Consider the following 27,070-nt stretch of genomic DNA (forward strand, 5'->3'; position numbering starts at 1 on the left):
ATGAAGATTTTATAAGAATTTTTGCAGACACTAAAACATGAAACAACTGTAGCTGGAAACTGTTAATCACTAACCATTCTGCAGTTCTGAAAGGTGTTCTTTGGAATGAGATAGTGTTTAATGCCTCAAGGTCCAGGTGATCTCTTGAGCCATGGCCAAGCCCTTTTTTGCTTGCTAGAAAAGTGAATACAATGCTGTGGCATACACGTACATTCAACATTATATTGTAGCCTTCACTTGGCTGCCAGCTGCTTGCCCTGTCCCTTGCCTGACTTACACAGACGTGCCGTTACTGCAGTTGCTCTCTTGTCTATCAATAAAAAATCAGGCAACATGAGAGACCTGTGCCCCCAGCATGCAAGGCAGAGCATGGGAATGTGGACCAGTTCCTGTCTCTTGGCACAGGCAGTGGAAGCCTCCACATGCTTCTGAAAGGCATTAGCAGGCAAAAGGGACCACAGAAGCTGAAGATCTTCATTACGTTGTCAGGGGACATGAACCTGAGAGTGGCCCTTGCTGGGTGTCTCAAAGCAAGAAGGTAGGCAGTCAGATTATGAATAAGAGGACAATGTTTTGGTCAGAGAGAGAAGAATGGCATAAAATGGAGCAAAACTAATCTGCTACTTTGCCTCTGCTGATGTGAGGTGGTGCTTGTGAGCGAGAGAAGCAATGTTATAAATATGCAGAAATGGCCCCAAAGTGTCCCAAGTGCAGCATTTCTGGTGATGTTACTGACCCATTTGTTAGATTACACCATTAGTGAACACAGATGAAACAGTAGGAATTAGTTGGACTTGACAACTAAATAACATTTTATTATGCCATTATGTTAACCTGTGCTGCCAACCATATGTTGAATACTGCAGGAAGCTTTGACTTGTACAATACCAGAAGAGATACAGTAGAGCTAGAAAAACTTCATTGAGGGAGATGCCGTCCAATGGCTTTCTATCAGAAGAGATGGACTTGTTTGGAATGTGTTTTCTGGAAGAGACAATTTAGGAGAAACTATATCATAGGTCTCCAAAACTGTGCAAGTTGTGGAGAAGGCTAATAAAATCGGTTACTGGTTTCTAGTATCTCTAGTTGTTTGGGGATTTTTGAGAATTTATTAAAGTACATATTGGACCCTATCAAATATAAAGTTGGTTTTTAAAAAAGCTGTCATCTCACAAAACCCGTAGTGGGGCTAATTCCTCAATAATACATAAGACTTTAAAATAGAACAGGTAAATTAATGGAGTGTAGCCTTGTTTGCAACAATTAAAGTGGTACACAGTCTCCAGCTCCAGAAACCCTTAAACACAGGCTACTAGATGCTGGAATGACAAATCAGATTAGGAAACTATGAGTCTCTCCTATTTTTTTTTTTCTGCCAGGCATTCATTCTTCAGGCTTCTGACGGAAATAGAAGATTTTATCTGACATACTGTAGCAGTTCTATGCTTGATTTGGGAATATGAAAATTATTTAACTTATATATAGCTTATATGAATTTGCACTACTGTGAAGGTTTCCAGTTCATCTGATCTGTGAGCTTTCTAGAAAGACTAGACTCAGGCTACAGAGCCTGTGCTTGGAAGATCTTGGGTTGTGGGAAGAGGGGCTTAATTTTTTTTTAGTCCCTTGCCCATGGTTCATCATCTTCCTCATGGAGGTAGCAGGACATCTCCTGCTACCACCTGATACAACTGACTGAAATTCTTGTCTTTGAATTAGTGTCAAGAAGACAATAGTTTCCTAAAGCAAGAAGTTGACTGTAATTTTCCCCACATTTATCTCTTGCACCATACAGAAGTTATGTGTATTATTGCCATCATGTCATATAACCAAGAAAAGTTCTCTGAATTACAGGGCCATTTCTTCAGATCCTGAAATGCATGTGTAGAACAGGCAGCTTGCATGTCTGTATAATTTCTGGCAAGAGCTGAGTTTGTCTAAAATTAAGTAATTGAAAAAAAAAAATACTAGTCACTAAATGATAGATGATACACCTGACTAATTCTTTATGGCACTTTATCTTATATATGAAATACATTTATGTATTTTATATCTTCTTATAGTTATGCTGATACACTATTGTCTATTAAGTCAGAGGCTTCATCTCAAGGCCAAGATTATTTAAGCTGGAATGATATCCAGAACTGCATTGACATGGTTAATATGCAAATTCAAGAAGAAAATGAAAGTAAGTAATTCTTCTTCCACATTGCCCACAGAGGTCACAGTTGGGTCTTTGGTATGTAAATCTATGAACTGAGTGGCCTCGTACAGATGCTCTTGAAAAGAGAAGAGCATTTAAAATTTTTGAAAGCCTGATGACCTTTGAATGTCCTTGAAATATTCCTGTTTGTTTCAGATGGCTGAAGGATATCATAGGGTGCCTGCCTTCTGCAGTGTTAAAAATGCTATGGTTCTGCCTGCTTGGCAGTATCTTCCAGCCCTGGGTAGTTGCACTATGGGGATTTTGCAGTTGTAAGCACAGAGCATACTGAGAGATAGAAGAAATTACAAGCAGGATTCCGTTGAAAAGTGTTTTCATGTGTAAATGATTCCAAGTGACTGTTTTCCACAAAGGAGTCAATAAGGAGTTAGACAATGCAAAATATCTGTCTTGCTCTATTGTGGGTAACTTGATTTCCTGACTGAGAAGTAGCTTCTTATACCCATGTGTTCTCATGTGAATGGATTTTTACTTTATTTTTGAAGCTGAATATGTAACTGTATTGCCATAAGAGGGTGGTGTTATATTAAATGTGATAGCTGGTCATTTGGGCTTCAAAAAAGCTAAAGCACCAAATTCTTCTGCTGTATGTAGAATTTTGAGGTTATCAAGTTATGCCAAATTTGCTGGAGCAAGGAAATGAGAGGTAGCTTTCAGGCTGTCTGCCATTTTGGAAGTAGTCTCAGTAAACTTTGAGGGCCTCTGTAAGACACAGGCTGCTCCTGCCCTTCCTGGACTGCTATTGGTGTCCTGCATGCTGCTGTTTCATACTGGGAAATTTTATATTGCAAAATTAGATTTTATATTGCAGAATTTCTAAAACTGGCTGGATTATTGCTTCCTAAATCTAGTCCAGTGGTTGCCATGGATCCTCACAGCTTGCTTGCCATGTGTGCCCTCTGACAAGGCAGGGTGCTGAGCAGTTTATTTGACTGGCAGAGTCACTTTTTTGTCTGAACCTCTGCACCTGTTAGGAGTTGGAACAGACCTTGCAGTAGAGTGAAAGCCTTCAGTACCAAAATAGCTGCTCTTGCTCTCAGTGACACTGTCCTCTGCCTGGGAATGTTTAGAGAAAGTAGATGGGCAGAGAGAAGAGGAAGAAGGGAGGCCTCTCTTTCCTTAAGCAAGTCCCATACCCGCATAGTCCCTCTTTTGGACCACCTTGGAAAAATTGCTCACTCCCCAAACCTTATGATGACCTGGATCTGTGACCTCACCAGGGGTGGGTTGTGATGGGTCTACAGACACTTGTTGAGGGACGGTCCACTTGTTGAGGGATCAGGGATGTCATCCTTCACAGGCGATAGTGAGACCCTTGACTGATGCATTTTTGTGGTGGCTTTAGGGACCACAAGCAGTACATTTCATTACTGTTTAGGGGCAGGAGGAAATTGGTTTGAAACTGTTGGGCCCAGTCTGAAGAAAATGAGTTAAGGTTTTTGTGCCTTACTTCCTGACTGAAGTACTGAGTGCCACTGGTCAGCGTTGTTAGATTGGTTATTTAAAGTGAAATTTCAAGAAATTAGGTTAAATTGCTATGTAATTCTGTGGCTGGAAGTGCAGTATATGCATTTGTCCAATTCAGGGTTTCAAGTAATGTGGTCTGAAATCACTTGAAAATAAAACTTTCAGCACTGTGAGCCAATATGTTAAACATATTAATATGTGACACCCAACTTTTCTTAAGCTTCATGTAGGTGCTTCTTCCCAGAAAATAGAAAAATCTGTTTTCCTTTTTTTTTTTTTTTTTTTTTTTTAGGAAGAGTTTTATCCAGATATATCAATATATCAATAACTGTGATAGGAAGGAGAGTTGTATAGCATAATAGCTTCAAATTAATATAAGAACAAAAATAATTGAAAATCAGCTGCTGTTGCTGCCTCTGCTTCTTGTTTCATGATTTTTTCTGCTTTTCATGTTACTGCTTTATTTGTGTGAGATATCAGAAAAGTTGCAACTTTGATAAGTGCATCTTTAATAATTTTTCTGTTTCACAGGAATCATTGCAATTGGACACATTAATGAAGCAGTTGACCAAGGAAATCCCAAGAAAACTCTAGAAGCCTTGCTATTGCCCACAGCCAAGCTGCAAGATGTGAGACCAGCAAATGCAAGGCATTATCAGGATGTTCTGCACTATGCCAAAGCACAAAAATGCAAGGTTAGACTTTTTTCTGTTGTTCTCTGTAAGAAGTGAAAGGACAATTCTTTTCACTTGCTTCTGCGTCCCTGTCCTGGTCCCCCAGTGTTTGCATTATCTTTGCCCAGTGAAGTTGTAAATAAGCCAGTGACAACAAACTGGCACTAAGTAATTTTGCACTATAACTTATTTTGACTGGCAAAATGGATTAATTCTCAATGTATTACAATTAAGACATTTTCTGCATATGCCTTGCTACTGCTGTAATCTCACTTATTTTAATTCTACTAGGTTGCTGCAGCTATTACAAAATATGGGCAGCAGCAATACTCAATTAGGAATTTGTATAAGGATACAGTTACAGGACTGTGTCAGGCAGATAGAATATAGATGGAAAATTAGGTTTTTGCCAGAAAGAAGTCAATTACAGTGTTAATTACAAATCTTTGGGAAGTATTTTGAGGAGTCTCCTTTGCTTATGTTGTTTTATTATAGTAGAGTTTTGTACATATTTCTTTTAAAGCTTTATCATGCAATAACAAGCTGACAGTCTTGCACGTGCCTTCAGTTTAAACCTATCTCAGCAGGATGTTGCTATCTGCTTCCCCAGAAGCAGTGGCCTGGTTAGCATTACAGCTCAGGGAAGCATAAACAAAGATTAGCCTGGCAGTTTGCAGGATGTGACTGAACACAAGGTTAGCCAAAGCTACTAGCACAGCACTTAAAATGTCCAGTGTCTGGAAAACACAATTAAAATTCACATTGTGAATGTGGTGAGCTGGGGAAAGTGTGCAAACTTTGGCTTGTAAAGTGTCTTCCAGCATTTGTGTCACCTCACCTGGGGTACCTGCTGTGAAACCATGTGTTTCTGTAATCTGCTGTCAGAACTTTTGAAAGGTGTTTGCACAAATCTATTTCTCACCAGGGTTCCCAGGTAAGGGCTGGTTTCACTGAGCCACTTCTTTCTCACCGTGTGTGTTGGGAAGGGTTTCATGCTGACTTCACCTGTCCTGGATGGGCTGGAATCAGTGTTTGTGCACAGTGAGGGTGCTGGCTGCACAGTGCTGACCCAGGACATGCCACGTGTATGCACAGTGAGCCAGGATGTCCCCAAGGTACACACCCTACAGCCCACAAGTTCCTGCACACAGCAGTCCTACCTGGCTCACTCCTGCCAACTGCCCCAGTGCTCCCCAGATGCAAACGTGCTGCCTACTCTTGTCCTGGTGTGAATGTGCTCATAGGAAACAAATGAGTGTTTCCAAATTTTGGTACAAAAATTGTACAATCTCTTTGAAGTCTTCTCATTATAAGATTTTTGATGTTCCTAGAGACTTCTGCTTGCCTTTCTCTTCTGAGCTATTTTGGTTTTGCAGTCTTTTGGCAACTACTTAGAGCACCTTCTCTGTGAATAGGAGTGTTGCTCCTGTTTCAGAACAAGACACAGTGCTCCCAGAAGAAACACTCAGATGCATACTTATTCTTTACAGTGATCAATCATAGATATGACCATTCTTTAGGTAAAAATACGATTTACACTGACATTTCCTTTAAAAAAATCCAAACACAATTATAAATTTCTGAAGTCTATTTTCCACTTTTTCTGATCCCTGTTTATAAAGCAGATCTGTCAGAATTTGTGTTTAGCATGTTTTAAGAGTGAGCTGTGGTAAAAGGAAGTATTTGATTTACAAGAATCAGATAGGTCTCCCTATAAACTTCCTGCCCCAACATCTGGAAAAACATATGCGTCAAACCTACTCACTTATTCTAAGCAGCTTGCTGTCACTTCCCCATAGCTGTGGTGATCTGGGGGAGCCTGCACCCAAATCTGCCAGAACGCATTATCCTTATAATCTGAGGTCCTTATCTCAGATCTGACCTATTTGTTCCTTACTTGAAACTGAAAATGCAAACCTGGAACTTATTTTGTCCTGTAAATCCTAAACCACAGCTTTTAACAGTTCTGAAAGCCTTTTCAAACCAAATGTATTCAGGTCCCACTGAAGAGAAACCCTATCTTAAGGGAGCATATTGTGGATAACTGGAAAGTTAAACAGATGGATCAAATTACTATGTTTGGTTGTAGGGTTTTTTGTGTGATAGGTATAGAGGTTTTAGTTAGGTTCACCTCGTTTATATTTTCAGCAGTTGTGGAATATTTGAATTATTTTACAGTTATCTTTAAAATTTATTCTTATGCATGTTGAAGAAATGGCAGGATTAAAACTAACTTACATTAAGAGCCAGAAGAAATAGAAAAAGGGGACCCTCACCAAGCTGCAAATTCCCTTGACGCATTTTCCAGTGCAACTCATTTTATTTAAGTGAAGTTTTTTTACAATATTATTATCAAAACAAAACATTTTTTTATCCTCACTTACATTCTGCAGTTACAAATTCAAATGACAACCACTGAGGTAATTTTCTAGGAAATTACTATATAAGTAGGTTTTGAGTTTCTGTAAAGATAAAAATTGACCCATTGTTTTAATAATAGTCAATAGTAACTAGCTGCAGTATTTGTAACACTGTAGGTATTTCCTGTGAGGATGTGGAAATAGAGAATACTACAAAATAGCTTCCCTGTTTTGCTTACCAAGCAAGAGTAATATATGCCTGGATTCACACTGATAAGGGTTAGCTCCCATCAATCCCTGTGGGTAGGGGAGTGCAGGTGCTGACGAAGTGGAAGAACAAGTCTTCAGTGCAGAGCTGGTTAAGCAGCCTCATGGGAGAGGTAGCCTTGGAAGAGTCAGATTCTGTGTCCATGGCTGTATACTTACTGTTTTGTGAACCTATGGGGACTCTGTATTTCCAACATCCAGGGCAGTATTTGCTCTTGACTGCTCCCAGGCATGTAGAAAGTGCTTGTTCCCATTTTCACCAGGCCAAAAACTTGTTTTTGTAACACTGCTTCTGCAGTGATTGTTGGCTGAGAGCTAATTTGAAGTGCCATGAATTTGGATGCTGACTCCTCTTCTGGTATTTAGAGGCTGTGGTAACTGATACTCTGACAGCTTCTCCATGGCCAGAAAGTGATCTCAGAAAGAAATGGAGGTGCCAAGCTGCTTCCCTGAATCTAAGTACACAGGTGTTGCAATACATGTAATAAAGTAATAGAGCTGGAGAAGTGTATTTTTGGAGATATTCCTTGTGTGGGAGAAAATAAATTTAACTGAGACTGTGTTTTCTAACCCATTTTACTTGATGTATAAATGTTGCTCCTGAGACTTGTTTCTGTGTTAGTACTATACAAAATCATAATTCCAGTAATAGAAATAAATTCATTTTTCCCTGGATATTTTAACCATTGTCAGATAAATATTGGATTGACTTCTAATTTTTGACATCAGAAAATAAAGGAAAGGATCAAGACAACTGTTTAGGCTGCTAAGGCATAAAGCAATTAGATAAAAAGAATACAAGCTATCTGTCTTGTAATAGTAATAGTTGATGTGATGGATAATAAGGATAATATTGCTTGGCACAAAGCAAATAGCAAAGATGGTAAGAATCAAAAGACTGACTTTAACATACCAGAACCATTCGTGAGTCTTCAGTGTTCGTATAATCGAGACATAGCAGAATACGATAGTTGCAAGCGGTATTAAAAACCCAAATACAGCTAAGGACACGTAGTAGTAGAACTGGAAGGAAGACACAGTTTCACAGGCGCTGTGCACATCGTGGCAGGTATAAATGTCCAGTTGCTTCACATAATAGCTTTGCTGCATGATGGCAAGTGGGAGCATGTACAGGAAGACAATGGCCCAAACAGCAGCGCAGGCTGCAATGGCATAGGCACGCTTCGGGAGGCTCTTGTAGGTGAAGGGGTGAACGATGGCCAGGTAGCGGCTGACGCTGATGCACATGAGCAGCAGAATGGAGCAGTACATGTTGCCGTAAAACACCGCTGTGGTCGTTCGACACATGGTCTCCCCAAATATCCAGTTGTTCCCATTTATGTGGTAGGCTATTTTGAATGGCAGTATGATGCAGAAGAGCAGGTCTGAAACAGCCAAGTTTGTGTAGAGGACGGCAGTGCACACGGAGCGGATCCTGAAGAGTAGCATCCACAGAATGATGGCATTAGATGGTACACCCAATAAAAGAGCACTGAGGTAGACGGCAGGTATTAGCTTGGTGCTCAGAGAGCTGGTGAGGTACTCCAGCGTGGTGTTGCTCACTTCTGTTAACGTGGAGTCATTTGACTTTTTTGAAGTGCATTTGTTTTCTCTGATATGGATGGTTGTTGTTTCCCCTTCTATAGCATAAGGGGGGATGTAATCATAGTCTCTCGCTGAAATTCCACGAAAAGTTTTGATAAGAGACACTGTTTTAATTGCAGAGCCATTCAGTGAAAATTCTGAAGCTTATAAATAAAACAAAGTGAAAATTGTTAAAAAGGACAAGCTACTGCTTTAACAATATAACTCACCTTCAGGAACAGAGAAAGATAACCATCTCTATGTGAAAAGCAGTATAAGTTTAAAATATTTGGGGAGATTCTCCTCTGCTTTGGGTGTTCACATGTACAGACAACAGCCTTCATTTATCATTTCACACCAAAACTTGAAAATTCATCATTAATATAGTGTTAGCTGATCTTTCTGCATTTTGAGTGTTTTCAGTAATCTTTGGTGAAAAACATCACACACTTCTGTAATGCTTATGTCCAGTGGAGGGTTTTTCCCAGTAGTAGGAATGCTGGTCATTCATCATATAAGCAGTCTTTGTTTAGGCTTGGTCAACCACCATTACTACCCTGTCATTTCACATATGAAATGAATGACTGCAAAAGATGCAAAAAACACTATCTAGTCTAACACAGACTGAAACTTTCAAATTAGAAAACTGAAATTACCCTTGGTTTTTTGGTCGCACATGTGAAATTGTTATTCTTCAGCTTCTGACTAAAGCAAACCTGATATTTTCAGGTTCTCGTAGCTGAGCAAGGGCAATGTCTTAATAATTGAAAACAAATGGTTGGGCAGATATTAGGTGTAATTTAATGAGAAGTGAATAAAACTTTTCGAGCAGCAGGAAAATTATGTGAGAGTAAATATTGTCAACATGTGGGCAAAAACAATCATGCTATTACCACACTATTAGATGTTAATATTAACACCTGTTTTTCAATCTTTAATAGAGAAATTTGTAGAGATATCAACATTTCCACATGAAGCACAAATGTGTTCAACATGCTTTTTAAAGCCATATGTTGTAAAATAGATTTTGCACAGTAAACAACTGTGTAAGTATTTGTGTCACTTAAATTTTATTAGCTGCATTTAATGCAAAATTACTTATTGTAAAGCCTTCAGCATGCACCATGAAACTGGAATTCAGAAGCAAGCTGAAATATGGATGAAAATCTTTGGACCTTTTTTTACCTTTCCATTTCTGAATAAAATAAAGAGAATAATTTTATTCATGTTCACTGTCAGATTTACAGTAGAATGTTTTAAAATAATAATTAGCAGACTACATAATTTTTAGTAGTTTTCTGATGGTTATTCCAGAAATCTAGTTTTAACCACTCATTAGAAGTCATACATGTGCCTGCATCAGCTGATATGTGTATAGATAAATAGATATAGGTATAAATACATATGTATATAATACATGTATGTGTGTATATATATATTTATCTACACCAGCTTTTCAAAATGAGATTGGCTTGAAAACACTTTTAATTCTAGAAAGGTTTATTATTTGATAATTTCCTTTAGTTATTTTTATCACAATAGTCATCTGGGCATTTCCTTCTAATAACACCATCTGTGAAGTTGTAAAACAAGACAGTACAGGTTTAAAATTTCATATAGTTACAAAAATACTAGATAAAAGATGTGTCTTCAGTAAGTGCAGAAAGTCCCCTTGAATAAAATTCTTTCTAGAAAGTGACTGGCAGGGGTAATGTGTCACTGAAATGAAAGAATAAAAATCTGCTTTAAAGGAGACATTCTGGAGCAGTTTTCTGTAATTGGTGCATTGGTACAACTCATTTCAAGTTCACAGCTGGTAGAGCAACATTATCAAAAAGTCCATGTTATTGACTAAAATATGGAATAGATACAGAAAGGAGGACTCACCTGTAGTGCAAAGACTGGAAGTAAGAGAGAGCAGTCCAGTGAAAAACAGTATCTTCATTGTAGTGTGTGAAATCCAGCCAGCTGAACAATGGTGCTGTGCTAGTTCATCTCAAGAGGCGTTTTGTAGCGGGGGGTTTCCCCTCTGTAAGGGACTAAAGAATGATTGATCTGTCCTCCAGAAGCATCCTGTAAGCATAAGGTTTATGGTAAGGAGCTAATTTGTTCTTTGTCTACTACAGCAAGAGGGTGTGACGTATCCAAATATGCACACATGACTCAGTTTCAGCCTCAGCCCAACACAGAGATAAAATTGCTTTACAGCAGCATTTTAACTCCTAATTCACCACAAGCCTGAAGCTGATATGCAGGATTCTACTGACATTTGTACATACGGATATTTAGAGTAAAAAGGTGTTTTCTGGAAAAATCAAGGGGTGTGTTTAGTAAATCCTCAAGGGTCTCATTCGGGGACCAGAATATTACGTGGCTAAACTCTGTACCTTTCTCCAGGGAAAAGCCAGGCTTGCAGAAGAGTGTGATGATCTCAGTTTAGCAAAAGGCAAAGACAGAAAGAAGCCATACATACAAACATGCCTTAGGAAAACTGCATTCTGCTTTGCCTTTTGCCTCCCTACCCACTGTTAGCTGTCTGGCTCCTTCAATCCACCTACTGCCTCTCCTCAGACAGTTTCCGTTCGTCCACAGACTGCAGCCTCTAAAACCTTGCCCCTGTTTTCATTTGCTACTTTGTTGATTCCTCCCTTTTTCTCTGCCTGCTTTGTTTTTTTCCTTTTTCTTTTTTTGCCTTTTTCCTCTTTTTTTCCTTTCAATGCCAAATAGCAACAGCTTGTTTCAGCAAGCAAAATTAGCCCAAGCCTTGGTCTGGCTTCCAGGCTAGTCACGAGGCTCAGCATAAGTTGTACTTGGCTCTGGAGCAGTATTTGTGCCTGTTCTTGTATTTAATGTGTAAAAGCTGGATACCAGATGAAGAACTCTCAATGCTTTTCTCAAAATCCAGTGGCAGTTTGGGAATTTATTGAACATTCTCTCAAGTATTAATTCTCACTTGGTAGAAAAATAAGCAGTATGTGTCCACTGTCCTGTGATTGTCTGACACTAATTCTTGTTATTTATGTATTCTGCTACCTTGTTTACATACGTGATGCAAACGGAAGAGCATGTCTTTTGGGTTTTTTTACCCTGTTTTCCATTTGTAGTTTCTGTGGATATCAGATTTATTAGATCTTTGACCTGAGGTTCAGTGCTTAACCAGGGATACTCATTGCAAAGCTGCTTCTTTGTCCACACTGTTTTAGTTTGAATGTGTTCCTAGTTGTTTCTTTCCCCTGAAATATTTGTGTGTATATTTTCCTAGATCTCTCTTAATCAATAGCTTCTCTCCAACTTCTCTCATCTCTAGTTTATTATAGGTGTGGCACTCCTATTTCCTCTTTAGCATGTATTTCCCACCCACCTACTGGATTAGATTTTAAATACTACTTTAACCCTGTTTTATCTGCTGAAGTGTGGGTATCACCAGTGAACCTGGGCAGTAGGGTTGGTTAGTGGGAATCCTGATCCCACTCTGATACACCTTCTATTTTAACTTGGGTTTAATGTCATGCACTTTAGGCCTGAAAGAAGAGCAGTACCTATTCTGCTGCTTAATTACAGAAATGTTTGCATGAGCTAAGTCATCATTACTAAAGCTGGGCTGTCTTTCTATGAGAGTATTCACTGTCATTTTCTAATGTAACATGTATTTAGATATACACAAGGATCCTTTCCAAATACGGGATTTTGAAAGAAAGCCAACTTCCTGCAGTCTTCTGCTATTGTCTCATACTATCACAGTGCTGCCTGGTAATGTGTGATTTTATGTGACTCAGACTACTTTGCCTACATATCATGGAAATAAAAATGTTTCCATTTTTATTGATCTTTAGTAGAATTAATTCTATGCCAGCAGTATCAGCAAATTCTGTTCTTCTAGACATCAAAACTTTCAGAGATTTGTATCTGAACAGGACCTTTTTCAAGTCAGTAAATAGAATATGAATGTATTTCATTGATGATTTTAAATAGTCAAATCCTTTTTTGAGTTCTAGAGCTTTGCAAAGCAGAGATTGCATATTGGAACTGTATCACTATATTGAGATAACTCTTATTGTTCAGTTTTTTCAAGGCTTTTTACTGTCCTTTTTCCAGGAATCTCAAGATGAATCAGCACTTCTGTGGCTGGATGAAATACAAAGAGGAATCAATGACAGCAATAACAACATAAAAGAAGCAGCAACCTGTAAGCATTAACCTGCATCTCCATGGCTCTTGTTTTTCTTGGTCTTAGGAAAATGAAATTGTTAATTTATATTTTCCACTTCAGGGAAGGTGCAAGCCCTTTAAATATGTGAAAAGAAATGAAAGCATGTTCTTTGTCATACTAAAACTGAGATGACTTAAAACTGCAGGAGTGGTGTTAGTTCTATCTAAAGTGGTAATCTTTAAGGCGTGGCTAATAATTTAATGGATTTGGTTATACAGGTTTACATCATGACCAATCTTTCTAATGTCACTGTATCTACATGTAGCTTCTGAAATATATGAATGAGAACGGATATGCTGTTCAGGAGCTTGTTTTGCTATATTTAAGACTAAAATCTTTATGCATATTTTAAGGGCAAATTTTTATGTTTACAACTTTGCTTATTCATGTTTCTTTATATTGTCTTTTATGGATTGCTGACAAACAAAAATCAGGAACATATTAACTTTTAAAGCAGTGTACAAGGAATGCTAGTTCTTTTTGAAAAGTATATGCTCTTCCAATCTGTAAGGAAGAGGAAATCTGTAAGAAAAATGCTGAGGCTTAATCTGTCAGAGTGCTGTGTACTGAATGGACTCTAACACCTTTTGTCAAAGCTTTGGTTAAATATGATTATTTTAGAAAAAATATTCATAATACATAATAAACTTTGGCAAGCAATGTAGAAGCAAGGATCACTGGGTTTATGGGGCATGTTGGAGAGCATGGTGACATTCCTGCCTGTTCCAGGCCAGGCCCAGCACAGACAAGGCACTGGGTGTTGGTCAGCCTTCTGCTTCACTTGGCTTTGGGTGAGTCAGTGTTTCTTTCTGTTGCACCTTCAGAGCTTGTGAATGCAAGTGCTGAAGTTGGTGCATTCCTGCAGTGCTGTGTTCAGCCATCCCTGGTGCAGTGCGGCTGCTGGGAGTCCACAGGCATGTCAGGAGTTACTGCTTGGGAAGTTGTGGGTGGAAGAGAACACAGACGGACATTACAAATAGCTATCCCTGCTACAGGAACATTGCATTTTGTGTTACTATTACTTTAGAATTGATCTAAACAACTAAAATCATCTTCATGTAACAAGCCAGCTACACTGAAGATATCTGAAGTATTTTTGTAGGTCACATATCCATAGAAAGCACTGGGCTTGCATTTTCTGAGAGAGAGTCAGATACATGCACATTGTCTCAACCAAGCTCTTCTACTGAGGAGTGCTGATACCTTCTTTTGTGGAAAAACCTGCTTCCCATGAATGCCACCCAGAGCCATGAGGAAACATAGGAGCACAGAGAAGGGAAGGAAACGTGTAGCTTATAAACAGATTTGAGTTAAACCTTAAAGCAACTTAAAAATGCCCTCATTTGTTTTCACTGGTGTAAAAGCATCAAGAATATGTATCATAAGCAGCGTGCAGAAATTAGGACAGCATAATTCATACAGCAATACCATACAATGTTTCTATTGGTAAACCACTGGTCCATCCACTTGTACTAAAATCTTTTCTTATCATTTTTGTTGGTAGTAAATGCACAGCTTTTCACAATCAAGGATGCTCAGTGGAACTGTTTTAACATTTCACTTTTAGGAAAAAATTACTAATTTCATGTACTCTGCCCTGCGGGTTGAAAGGAAGCACTGTCAGCACAGCACATTCTTAAAGAGCTGTAAGATTTTGCAGCTAAAACCTGAGATTTAACATTTCCCCACAGCACAGAACCTGATATTTCCTATAACCAACACATTCTGTCTCAGGAAGCTTGCATGTGTGTTCATGTAGTCTAAATTTAAAGTTCAACTTGATCACAACTTGAAAGGAACTTTTATTTGATCTATCACACAGGCACTATTTTTGAAAGGCAAACAACTCCAAAACTTTCACAAGGTAGTCAGAGATGTATTTTTCATCAGTTTAAAATGTGGTTTTGAGATTGCTGCAGTAAAGGCAATAAAATAAGCAGTAAAAGGAGAAGGTACAGAAACAGTCTTGATCACTTCCAAACTAACTTTTATGCCTTATATAAATATTAAATAATACACTATTAAAATTTTGAAAGGCTTTTACAGTCGTCCCTAAAGTCGTCAGTAAAGGACTCTGTATCTTCTACCTTTATTTAGGAAGAAGTGTTTAGTAAGTGCTGCTGCATTTCCTAACTCGTTGTGGTGCTTGCTCTGTGGTTTGCATCACCTTGCTTCACTTCTTTAATGAGTTCAACCATTGTACTCCTTATCTAAGTGAAGGACAAAAAGAGATCAGCCAAATATCAGCTGTATAGCCTTCAGGAGTAGATTTGAACACTGACTTCAGTCTTGCACAGGAAGAGTCTGTCAAAGCAGGAAGTCTGTGTCCTGAGACAGTCCAAGTTATAGGAAAAAGCTGATCTTTGGCCTTGTTGAGAGTTCAGGCTTATCACACCAGACAACTGTGGCTTTGTATATCACAGCTGTTTAAAAGGGAGGATGGGTGTGGAGAAAAGCCCTTTGCAGTGTTGATCTGGTACTGGCATCCTAACTGCTAGAAAAGCAGACTGGAGCTGACAGTTTTCTGGCAGTTGGGGATGGCTAACCCCCAGTTATCTTACGATTTTTCAGGCCTTTCTCTAGAGCAACAGCCACAGTATTAATTGCTAGCATTTAAAATGAAAGGAATAATTTCTGCTGAGTTGAGTTTTTTCCCTGATAAACACTTTTCTTATACTTTCCCTCAAAAATACAGGCATAATTAATTAAAAGATGAGGAAAAGCCAGATGACAGTAGACCTACATGAATGAATCTTAGCTTAAGTTGTGTTTTCTTTTGTCTTTATAAAAATATCTTCCAGCACCCTTAACTACATGATGAAAAGGAGGAAGGAAAGCATTCAAATACTGCTGAACAGAGTTGATGAGGCACATGGGACTGTGTATGAGTCTGGGGCCAGCAGCAGCCAGCTGTAATGTGTGGCTTCACAGTTTTTTCTGCTTCCATGCTGCTGAGGCCAGACGCCTGGATATCACAGTGCCACAGCAATGGTAGAAAGACATTCCCAGATGTGTGTGCTGGTTAGAGGTCTGTTTCAAGGCACAGAATGGGTGTTCTAGCTCTATTCACTTATTCCTCTGTGCATGGATCTTGAATTTAGATGTGAAGGAACACCTTTAAAGACCAGAGCAGCAATTTCTAAAGCAGCCTAAACATCTAGTGGGTAAGGTACTTTTGAAGTGGCACGTGCTTCCACATGTATGCTGCCAGGTGTTGTGGAATCTGTTCTCTCAGTGATGGTGGGATCTGCGTGAGGAAGTCCTGAATTAGAGTATGAGTAATGCCATGTAACATCGAAGTCTGCACATGCTTCACAGCATCACCTCTCAAGGTGCTTTTATATGTTCTGAAAGCAAAAACTGCATCTCTGGCAAATTCAAGGCCATGAATTAGCTTTAAACAAGTTCCCGAGGAGGGAAGTTCAAGAAAGGGCTGCTTCAGGATGCTGAGTAGGTTGCTGCAAGAATTTACTCAAGGCAATTAGTTTTAATTCCCATTTTGTATGGTAGAAGTAAATATTAATGTTTACAGCTTGTAACTAAATTACTTCATGTACTTCTAGAAGGCTCTCAAGTGATCAGCAGATGATGACCTGTCTGTTAGGGCAGGCTGAGTGTGTGGGTACTTGCCATCCTCAACCCTTGCCCTACTGTCACCTGGTATGTCACTTGATGGGGAGCAGCTCTGCCCTCAGACAGCTCTCAGTTGTGCTGTGGCTGCATCCAAGCCCCGGTGGAGCACACACTTTCTACCTAACATGCTTGCTGGTCTCCAAAATACTTGTCCTTACAACTATGAAGGAGGCTGAAAATGGGTAAAGCACTGAATTGCCGTGTATGCCATGTTGTCTGTGTGTGCCAGTCTTAGAAGTCCATTTTCAAAGTTTCTGGAGGCTAGAGTCATGGGCATATAGAGTACAAGACTTACATTTTCTATGTTATTATTTGACCCTAGTGGCTGTTGGAATATCAATGATTAACAAGAGCTTGGAGAAAGGTGATTCACAGCCAATCCTGATGATACTACAGTCAAGGTTTGGATTACGAGTCATTGCTGAATGTGCTGAAGCCTACTTCAGGAACCTCTCTGAAGCCAAGAACATAAAAACTATGGAAGGTAAAAAACTTCTGAAACAGGACAGTTCCACATGTCCATATCACTGAGGCAACCAGACAGCTAGAACAGGAAGTATCTGTAAATTGAGGGAGACAGTTGCTGCTTTAAAATATTTTGACAAATGTTACATTTTTCCAAGTGCATTTTATGTGACATTGTACTGTTGCACACATAATGCAGACCACAGTACATGCTGAGAAGTAAGTCTAGTGATTTCCAGAGTCTAGCTGAGATTTTCTAGAATCTCAGACCTGCCTCTGAGTGAATTTAGGGCAGTTCTCTGTGACTGTCAATAGATGAGTTTTCTGAAAGAATGAACTATATTACTTGCTGACAAATTTTTTCATATTAGCAGATGCAGAGATGCACACATCAGTCTTACAGATTGCTGTCAAAGATCAAGCCAGTATCTGACAGTGTTCACAGCCCAGTTATGGTCCCTGTGCATTGCCAGAGCAGCAGTTACCAGCAAAAGCTGGGGCTAGAATCTATTCTTAGCAGATGGTGGGATGTTGTCATGTTAGAGCTGCAAAAGCTGGTCATAACTAACAGCAGCCAAGGTTAGCTAATGGTTGCAAAAAAGTTACTGTCAGTGTAGTACCTGTTCTTACAGTAGATGGGCATGCTTCACCTTGCAACACGAGTATTTTGAAGGCCTTACTAGTTTTATCTTGGGGCCTTTTGTCCATGAGGAAATGAGTTTTCTCCTGCCTGTCAGAATGCAGACTGATTTACCAAAGCAATAAGCAAGAAAATGATGTGGATATAGGAAATATCATGTGTGAGGTAAGAGTCAGTAAGTCCAGAATTTGGAAAGAAGACAAGAAAAATATTTTTTATAAATACAGTCTGTTTCATTTACGAGTGATGATGTAAGATGGAGGACACACTGTTTCAGGAGCACTAACTTGACAAATGAGGGTTTGGAGAAGCTGGCAGTGGATCTGTACCAGCCTTGTAGTTTTTCACTTAACCTTATCACCATTTTGTTCTTAGAGGAATGACCCTCATCCACCTAGCAGGTATTCTGAAAATCCTTACCACAAAAAGGCCCAAGATATATAGAGATTTTGTGTGTCAAAGGGCTTCACAGCAAGTACAGGGAGGGGAAATGAGTAGGGAGAGCTGTAATTTACCGGTGAAACAGGACACAAATGTGTACTAATGGTATGAACTGCTTTTAGGTTCTAGTGAAAGTCCATGGATTAAACTTGTAATGAAAGCCATGTATGATTACTATTACAATGTGGAAACTGAGGAAGGTACCTGTGTTGCCCCCAAAGGATTTGTACCAAAAGCTTCATGGTTAACTGGTGAAGAAATCCAGGTAGGTGGCTAAAACTTTGGTTTTTATTGCAAAAGCAACATAAACATTTGAGAGAGTGTGAGACATGAAATTATCACGAGGTTGTCTTTTTATCAGTATTTGCTTCTGACAAGAGCAGCAACTTAAGTCTAAGCTGACAGTGATAGGCAACACAGTCTCCTGTCTAGTGTCAGGCAATGATTTAGGGATTTCCTTACTGGAAGTTACAGCATTTCTTTTAATGACCATCAGCAGACACCAATGGAGTAAAGACTGAATGCTTCCATATCTTTTTATACGACTTTGCATTGGCCTATAACAAATAATTTTATGATGTATTTGTGAGCAGGTGGAACCACCATTTTCTGTTTAAATCTAATCCTCTGACAGTATCCTTGTATCTCCAGATTCAAGAGCATAAGGGTGCTATTTTTAGCTCCCTTACTGTAGAGGTTTTGCACTAGTGTGAAATAGAACAAAGCAGATCACACAAGCCTCTGAATAATTTGTTCTTCTATATTCTGATGCAGTTCACCTAAGTTACACGCTTACTCCTCTACACAAAGAACTCGAGTCAGCGTGAGTCCTTCTGAAATTCTAAATGTAGCAGTACTTGAGTGTCCTCAACAGAGAACTTGCTGCTTCAGTTAGTATTTCTAAATGTCTGAGTTGTACAAGACACTTGTGTTAGGAAGGCATAACCCTGCTAATGTATGAAAGAATACTATACCCACTTGAATAACTGAAGCTTGAAGGCAGTTCGGCTACCCCTCATTTAGGGTTTAGCAGTAACAACGTAGCTCTAACTTCTTCCTGATTAAAATGTAGGGGTAAATCAGAGGGACTTGGATAGGGTGAACATAAACTGCAGAGATGGAGAGAATGTAGTACAAATCCCAGGATGGTTTTGTCTTTTAAATGACCTTTTCCCGTCATCTCTTAACAGAATATTGCCGGGCAAGTTACAGCAGATTACAATCGAGAGCAGCTGTGGCTTGCTAATGAAAATCTGATTGTTGGGCTGCAAGCCCGAGCAAGGGGATTCTTAGTCAGAAAAAACTATCAGGAGAGAAAAGCCTATCTTCAAAACCAGGAACCGTCTGCCATCAAAATACAGGTACTGTTCTAGAACAAGAAGGTAATGTGGCTTGGGCTGCTTTTTGCATGTAACAGGTGATGTAACTGATTACCACCCTGATAAAATTCTCAAACAGATCTGTCTCCCTGTTTTCAGCAGCAGAAATTTAAAATTCTACATCTGCAAATATATGTGCTTTCACATAACAATTATCCAATTTTAAAAGAATCAATCGCATCCACCTCTGTTCACCAAGTGAAAGCTACTTGGGAAAAGCTCATTAATGCACAGCCCTGGCTTTGTTCTGACATGCTCAGATTTTTTTGTGGTGCCTAACTGCAAGACCAGAAGGTATTTGTTAAGTATCGAAGCAAAAATTCATTGGCAAAGCATGACTTAAGCAATACATTCCTTACTAGACTATTCCTAGTTGGAAGTGGTTTGTTTCTGCTCCATGAAGTCATAGCTGGACAGGGTGTGGCAGCTGCCCTGGTGTTTTTTGGCAGTATTTCTTGGATGTTTCCAGTTTGCTGAACTCCAAAAGGAAATGTTCTGCTGAGGGTGCAAACACTGACAGAGGCATGCACACTGGTTTTAAATGTGAAATATCCAGCTCCTATTAGGAGCAATTCATTCCACCACCCACTCACAAAAGAAAAAAAAAAAAGAAAAATATACAAGAGAATTTTTCTAATCTACAGTAACTATGTTTAACACTTCATTATGACAAATATTTTTACCACTGGTAGTTGTTACTGGGATTGACTTTTCATTTTCCAGCATGGTGTCTGAGCCCAGTAAAGAATTATACTTTGAGAAATTCAAAGTCTGTGTGAATAGGTTCAAAATGTAGGTAAATAAAGTTCTCTGTTTTCTTTCTATTGTCATTAAAGTAGAAATGACTTGTGGAAAGACAACAAATAGAGGACAAAGCTAGTATCACTGGCTGATAGAGATGACAGGCAAAAGCAGCAGTAAAAGTATCTGTTATCCCTTTCACTGGGTTCCTTGACAAGTGTCTGTTTCTGAGCTAGCAAACACAGTCAACTGAAGGAATTAACTTGGAAAAGAGGCAAGGGCATGAACAATGGGGGCCCAGATAGGTAAGGGACAATTTCTGGAGGCAACAGTGACAGAATGGGTAGGGCTGGTAGAGACCACAGCAGGTCATCTGGTCCAAACTCACCAGTTTGAAGCCAGTGACTGGGATGCTAAGGATGTGAGTGTACTGGTGATAAGAGTAAGGATGAATTCAGGAGGGTGAAGGAAATAGCACTGGACAATAACGTGTGCTGAGATTGGTCAAAATTAACATGATGTGTATGAGTGCACCGTGAAAAATTGAGGCAAGCTTACTTATACCTTAGTTATCTCTTTATCATAATGGCACATTTTCCTAAAAGATAAACACTGTTAATGATTTTAGTGTGTTACATAGATTTAATAAATATTAGTTTCTTACTAGGGATAATGGTCTCATGCCTTCTCTAAAATAGGCTTTCTGGAAAGGATTCAAACAAAGGAAAAGCTATGTTGACAGATTAAAGGTGCTTCAAGGCAATGTTGCTGCTATTGTTAAGGTAAGAACACCCAACGTGTTTTTGGGCCAAGTATGTTTTTACTCTTGACATAATCCATCACCACCTCGGAATCAGAGACTAGAAGCACAGGCTGGAGGTTTTCCAGAAATATGCGTAGCATTCAAAGTTGTTTAACTGATAGGTTAAGCAAATTGCTTCTTGAAAGCTCAGTGTTTGATTTCCAACAGGCTTTGCAGAACTTGAGGGGGCTCTTGAAAGAGATTTCCTTACATGTCTCTTTCCAACACTAAACTAGAAAACATTTGGGATGACAGTGTATTATTTTCTTAAAAGCTGTCAAATCTCTCTCTCTGAAAAGCGCTCACTTTTCTGAGATGCTAATGGGACCATGATGTGACAACTGGATTGTAGATCACAGATGGAATATTGTGATAGGATCTCCTGTTTTTGAGGGAGATTGGTTTAGAATTTAGACCTGAAACCTGAAGGTATAAATTATTTCCAAAGATAATGTTACACACAGGTGGTAGAAACTTGAACTCAGCTTGATTAAGTGGCTTAGTGGGAACACCTTTATCTGGTCACTGGCCAGAAGGAGCCTGGTGGTACAGTTATCTATGGCCCTGAGCACACGAGAACAGCATGTCTGCAGAAGCAGACATTCAAAAGTAAATATAAACACACATACACAAAAGTTTGTGCAGTGTCCCTTAACTTTTTTTAAAAATTTATTTAATTTTCAGATTCAGTCATGGGTCAAAATGTGGCTAGCAAGGAGAGCTTACAGGAACCGCTTACAATACTTCAAGGATCATGTAAGTAATTTTTCTCCATTTTGAACATGAAGCATTGAAGCAAGATTATATGACTGCAGGAGCAATTTTGGGAAACGGGAAAGAGGGTGCAAGTTTTGCAGTATGTTTCTGAGCAGAAGTGTGTCACAACTAATTATTTTGCCTAATCTTGATTCCTTTCAGAATGACCAAATTGTGAAGATACAAGCATTTCTTAGAGCAAACAAGGCCAGGGAGGACTACAGAACACTAAGTAAGTAGTGACATTTGGATGTTGTATGTTTGGGGACAAGTATGTTACTGTGCTCAGTCAGGTTTTTTTATAAGTTTCACATGAGATTTCTCAGTCTCTTATTTCACTTCAAAAGTGGGTGCAAGTGTTTGTAACACAATTGTTCTACAGCTGAAACTATTTTGCGTAGCTGTACTTTTAAAGTGTGACAAAAATATTGCTAACTGGCATAAACTTCAAATTTTCTGCATAGTGATCAGTTTCCTGAGGGCTTTAGGGGTGTTCAGTATTATATCAACTAACAAGCCTATTTTCTTAACTGTAGTTGGTGCTGAAAATCCACCCTTGACTGTTCTGCGCAAATTTGCCTACCTCTTGGACCAAAGTGACTTAGACTTTCAAGAAGAACTGGAAGTAACAAGGTTAAGGGAAGAAGTGGTTACAAAAATTCGATCCAATCAACAGCTGGAGAAGGATTTGAACTTAATGGATATAAAGATTGGACTGCTGGTGAAAAACAGAATCACTCTTCAGGTCAGTGCGGTCTGTTCAGGCTCCCTTGGTAGCATGCCCCATGTTGAAGCACTTCCCCATGTTGAAGGAATTCAGGGTTACACAATCATAGCTGAGGCTGGAAGGGATCTCTGGAGGTCATCTGATCCAAACCCACTACACAAGCAGGGACACCCAGAGCAGGTTGTCCCAGGACCATGTCCAGATGGCTGATTATCTCCAACAATCTGAGCAACCTGTACTAGTTCTCAGTCACCCTCAATTAGACAAAACACTCCTAGTAAATTAAGCACTATCTTTGCATGTTTCTGCCTTGTGCTAGATGTTGTTCTGTTGTCCTGCATTGAATGTCACTGTGTTATACCAGTTGTGGACAATAGTAATTACTTGGCAGATTTAAAATCTTTTACATCTTTTCTGTGTTAGAATAGAGTAGACTTCTGATCATATTAAACAGCTTGTTCAATGCTAATTGAATCATATTGATTATCTTCAATATTGAATCATATTGAACAGCTTGTTCAATCATGAATTACAGGATCTCCTGTATAGGAGATCAGACCTCATACAATCATTGTTAGTAAGCCATATGGGTGAAAGATAAAGATGTTAAAAAACTGGGTAGTGAATAGGGCAGCAAAATTTACAAAGTTGCTAATTAAGGCATTTGGAGTAATACTGCATTTAACATAGTTGGGAAAATATTCATTTTTGCAATCTGCCTGTTTTGTGAATATATATTCCTGAGTTTTGATCATCTTTCTTCAGGATGTGGTACTGCACAGTAAGAAACTTAACAAAAAGAGCAAAAGTCAACTAGAAGAGATGGTTACGGTTGACAAACAGGGCATCAAAGGTTTGAGTAAGGAGAGAAGAAAAAAATTGGAGGCATATCAACACTTATTCTACCTTCTACAGGTAAAATTTTAATGCAAAAATTAACATGGCAGCAATTTTTTGCAGAAAAACTAGAAATATATTGTACTACTTTTTTTTTAATGATTGTAGTAGTGATTATGAAAATATTTCCAAATAACATGCAGACTGCAGCAGACACTATGACCAATTTCTAATACTTCCTATAACTGAGAAGATCCTTGTTGTTTTTAAAATGTGCAGCAAATATGGCTGGTTTTCGCTTAAGCATACTTCAGTCTGTACAGAACATTGTCTGAAGACAAATGTTTACCTCCATGTAGTCCCCATAAATTATTGTCACTAGTGGTGTACATTGTACAGGGTGGAAGGGAAGTGGTCTGCAATGCAGTTGACAGAATACGATGTATCTGTTCTTGTGCTTTTTTTTATCTGACCTCACTGACATTTTTTTAGAAAATTCTATATCCTCCCAGGGCAGATGCCCTCCAAAGCAGACATGTATTATGCAAAGTTTTCTTGGTAGATAGCTATTGTCATATGGTAAATTCTAGTTGTCATCAAATACATAGACTAGATGCAGAAAGGTACTATGCAGAAGCTGCAAATAAAATCCTTAATGGAGCTTTTCACAGATTGTGGGGTATTCGGGGTTTCTTACATACTAGGATTTGCAGAAAAGTAAAACATATAAGGAAAAGTGACATGTATTTGAGTCAACATAACTGCTTTAGGCATGAACAAATGTAGAGAGCTGCCCTCCCGCTGGGGGGAGTTTGTCCTGGACAGCCATATGCAAGTCTTTTTTTTTCCTTTGTAGACTAATCCCACATATCTGGCAAAGCTGATTTTCCAGATGCCACAAAACAAATCAACAAAGTTTATGGATACAGTCATCTTCACTCTATACAACTATGCCTCCAATCAACGGGAAGAATACCTGCTTCTCAAACTCTTCAAAACTGCTCTAAAAGAGGAGATAACGTATGTGCAATCACAGAAAGTATTCAGCTAGTTTGTGTTTTAGACAGTTCAATGAATGCTTCATGCTTAAAGGAAATTGGTGGTTAATCTTTAAACTACCATAAAATTACATATATAATTTTATTATAAGAGAACTTCATTCTCTGGGTGTTACTCTTAAAACTCAAGTGATTGCTGATTCAAGGAAAAAAAACCTTCCTATGGCAGATCGTATACTGGCTGAACAGGTATTTGGGTCTGAATCAGGCATAAATTAGCTGCCATGGACTATGCTATGTTCCGGGACATTACTATAACACATGTAGAATTCAGATGGCAGTCTCTATATACCACCTTATTTTATAAAAAAGCCTTAAGAAAGAGGTTTCAACATAGAAATAGAGTAGTTTTTAAAGTGTGGGATTTGAAAATATGGATAACTGCACATATAAGTCAGAACTCTTCTGTTTCTGATACAGTTCTAAGGTAGACCAGATCCAGGATATCGTTACTGGAAACCCCACTGTCATTAAGATGGTTGTCAGCTTCAATCGAGGCGCTCGTGGACAGAATACTCTGCGCCAGCTCCTGGCCCCGGTGGTGAAAGAAATCATGGAGGACAAATCTCTCATAATCAACACTAGTCCTGTGGATGTCTACAAGGCATGGGTAAACCAGCTAGAAATGCAGACTGGTGAGGCCAGGTGAGTTAGGAAGCTGGACATATTGTAACATACACATGAGGAATCCCTCAGGTCTGCTTTCCTATTCTTTCTCTGACAAATTGTCCTGTACTTGTGCCCATGCACTCCTTCTCAGTCTTCCTCCAGCAGAGAGATTTTGGGGAGAGATGCTTGACAAACAGGTGCTTTAACTTGTTCTGAAAAATGAAAGGATCACTTTCATTGTCATGACCTTCCAAAGTAAATTACTTAATCTTTGTAAATGTAATAGATTATGCCATGGAACAACTTAAGTGTTTTTTACTAACAGCATATTAGTAGTATCCCAGGCTTTTGATGAGCTATGCTGGGATAGGGATGTGGAGATGCATGCTTTATATTTGTATTCTACTTTTGATATTAAGGGAAGGTACATGATAACATGTGCACCCCCAACTAAGCAAATTACTTACCTTCAAAAAAAGGAAGCCAAAGCATCTAAGACTTTTAGTAACAAAATCCAGCTTCAGTTGTATTTGTCAGATTTTTGTTCTTTGATGGCCCTTATGGAAATAAAAAAGTATTTTATTCTCAAATGTATTTAACCTGGTTTCATGTTTATTTTTTTGCTTTGCAGCAAATTGCCATACGATGTGACCACAGAACAAGCGCTGGCACATGCAGAAGTGGTCAATAAACTGGAATCATCTATTCAGAGTTTGCGAGCAGTAACTGACAAAGTTCTCACATCCATATTCTCTTCTCTCAATATGATGCCGTAAGTGCTGTGTTAGGACTCTCCAAGCGGCAGTTCACATGCAGTTCACTTGAACCTCTGTGATGGAGATCCTTTCGAATCCTTTCCATGCTTTCAAAGGCTTGTGATACTTCCTCTCGGATGAGATGCCCAGTAGAGGGAGTGGTTTCTCTGCCTGCTTTAGCAGCCTGGCAAATCTCTCCCTGTACTTGAAACGTTTTGTGTTTTCCATTATCAACTCATTCCTGTGTGTCAAGGGAGTGGGCAAAAAGCCACTCTTAACTTAAGCTGACTAGAATGATTGCTTTCTGTTTCATCTAAGTATTTTCCAATATTTTGCCTTTTCATCTGTTCTATCTGTAGTTATGGAATGAGATACATAGCCAAAGTTCTAAAGAGCTCACTCCATGAGAAATTCCCGGATGCAACTGAAGATGAACTATTAAAGGTAAACTTCCTAGGGCACACTGCCAGCAGCTTGTTGTTTTAATGGCAAAGTGGATTTTTATTAACACTAAATATTCTGAGAAACTGGGAAAGCAGCATTTCTTGAAGGAATTTTGCGCTTCTTATTGAGTTGCAAAGGGGTTGAGGAAGTGAAGAAGGGAATTCTGTTGCCACAATTGTAGGTATGTTAATCTGGGTGCTCAGCAATTCTTATGGAAGAGGGTGCTCAACCTGTTTTGGATAGTAACTGTACTGACAAGACTGGAGTTTATCTGAATCATACTGGGGCTTGGATTGGTAGTGAGTTCCTTGTCATCACCGGCCCTTTAATTGGAGAGCACTGTAGTCCATTTCTTCTCCCCTATCTAAAGTTGTTAACATGTTAAGAAATTGTAATTTAAATCCAATGAGGAAGGTTTCTAAAAGAAAAGTTTGAGTAGATTATACTACACTTGGATTACATTGCACTTAAGATGCTTGTAAAAGTTGTAGAAATGGCATTTATACAGACTGAAAAATGAGGTGTGAGTGGTAAGTATGGTACTGGCACAATGGCTATGGTTACCCTACCACAGCCATAGAGTCTCTTCAGAGGACTTAGGGGAATTGCTCCATAAGCCTTCCAAACAGCTGAGAGACTGACAACCCTGTCAAATTAGGACTATTTTGCACTTCAATAAAGACCCTTTTATTGGTTTAATTACGTGGTTCTAAAAGTAAAAGGTTTTCATTTTAGCAGAACTTCACTGTCCATCACTCCAGCAATACAGATTTTAAAAACTGCTCAACACATTAAAAAACTTAGATAGTAAATGGAATACCCACTTGAAAGCCTTTAAATGTGTAAGCTGGAAGTTCTGCAGGTGCATACATATAAGCAAAAACAAATTGCAGAAAACAAAGTCCTGTCTGTTTCTGAGACCAGGAATTCTTTGAAGTTGCCATCTTCAGAAGATGCTGTAGCATTGTTACAGAAACTGCAGTTTGGGAAATCTGTT

General features: G+C 38.9%; 2 protein-coding genes across 7 annotated transcripts in view; one reads left to right on the plus strand and one right to left on the minus strand.

Moving 5' to 3' along the window:
• Positions 1-27,070, plus strand: part of IQGAP2 (IQ motif containing GTPase activating protein 2) — a 122,803-nt gene that overhangs the window by 82,898 nt on the left and 12,835 nt on the right. For 3 of the 4 annotated variants that reach the window (XM_053931403.1, XM_053931400.1, XM_053931402.1), the window contains 15 exons: positions 2,064-2,188; positions 4,223-4,386; positions 12,672-12,762; positions 16,742-16,903; positions 18,088-18,230; positions 19,156-19,326; positions 20,784-20,867; positions 21,572-21,643; positions 21,806-21,875; positions 22,180-22,388; positions 23,136-23,285; positions 24,064-24,227; positions 24,686-24,910; positions 25,506-25,646; positions 25,989-26,073. In XM_053931403.1, coding sequence (XP_053787378.1) covers positions 2,064-2,188; positions 4,223-4,386; positions 12,672-12,762; positions 16,742-16,903; positions 18,088-18,230; positions 19,156-19,326; positions 20,784-20,867; positions 21,572-21,643; positions 21,806-21,875; positions 22,180-22,388; positions 23,136-23,285; positions 24,064-24,227; positions 24,686-24,910; positions 25,506-25,646; positions 25,989-26,073 — 2,056 coding nt within the window. The remainder of the gene's footprint in view (positions 1-2,063; positions 2,189-4,222; positions 4,387-12,671; positions 12,763-16,741; positions 16,904-18,087; positions 18,231-19,155; positions 19,327-20,783; positions 20,868-21,571; positions 21,644-21,805; positions 21,876-22,179; positions 22,389-23,135; positions 23,286-24,063; positions 24,228-24,685; positions 24,911-25,505; positions 25,647-25,988; positions 26,074-27,070) is intronic. The other variant, XM_053931401.1, reaches the window with a different exon arrangement.
• On the minus strand, positions 848-10,678 carry F2RL2 (coagulation factor II thrombin receptor like 2). 3 transcript variants are annotated; one of them, XM_053931406.1, is made up of 3 exons: positions 10,464-10,678; positions 7,906-8,740; positions 848-984 (listed from the first exon to the last, which is right to left on the minus strand). In XM_053931406.1, coding segments are annotated over exons 1-3 (894 nt in total). In that variant the 5' UTR covers positions 10,522-10,678; the 3' UTR covers positions 848-983. The 3 variants fall into 3 exon arrangements, with proteins under 3 accessions (XP_053787381.1, XP_053787380.1, XP_053787379.1); XM_053931405.1 differs by lacking the exon at positions 848-984 and having other exon boundaries at positions 6,679-8,668; XM_053931404.1 differs by lacking the exon at positions 848-984 and having other exon boundaries at positions 6,679-8,740.

The sequence above is a fragment of the Vidua chalybeata genome, chromosome Z (genome assembly GCF_026979565.1).
Source record: "Vidua chalybeata isolate OUT-0048 chromosome Z, bVidCha1 merged haplotype, whole genome shotgun sequence".
In the NCBI taxonomy this organism is placed as follows: Eukaryota; Metazoa; Chordata; class Aves; order Passeriformes; family Viduidae; genus Vidua; species Vidua chalybeata.

Bases quoted from the DNA above. Each gene is read 5' to 3' on its own strand.
- F2RL2 (XM_053931404.1), bottom strand. From the start codon at position 10,521: ATGAAGATACTGTTTTTCACTGGACTGCTCTCTCTTACTTCCAGTCTT. The intron at 8,741-10,463 runs GTGAGTCCTCCT...TTTATTTATAAG, and splicing joins TTCCAGTCTTTGCACTACAG to CTTCAGAATTTTCACTGAAT.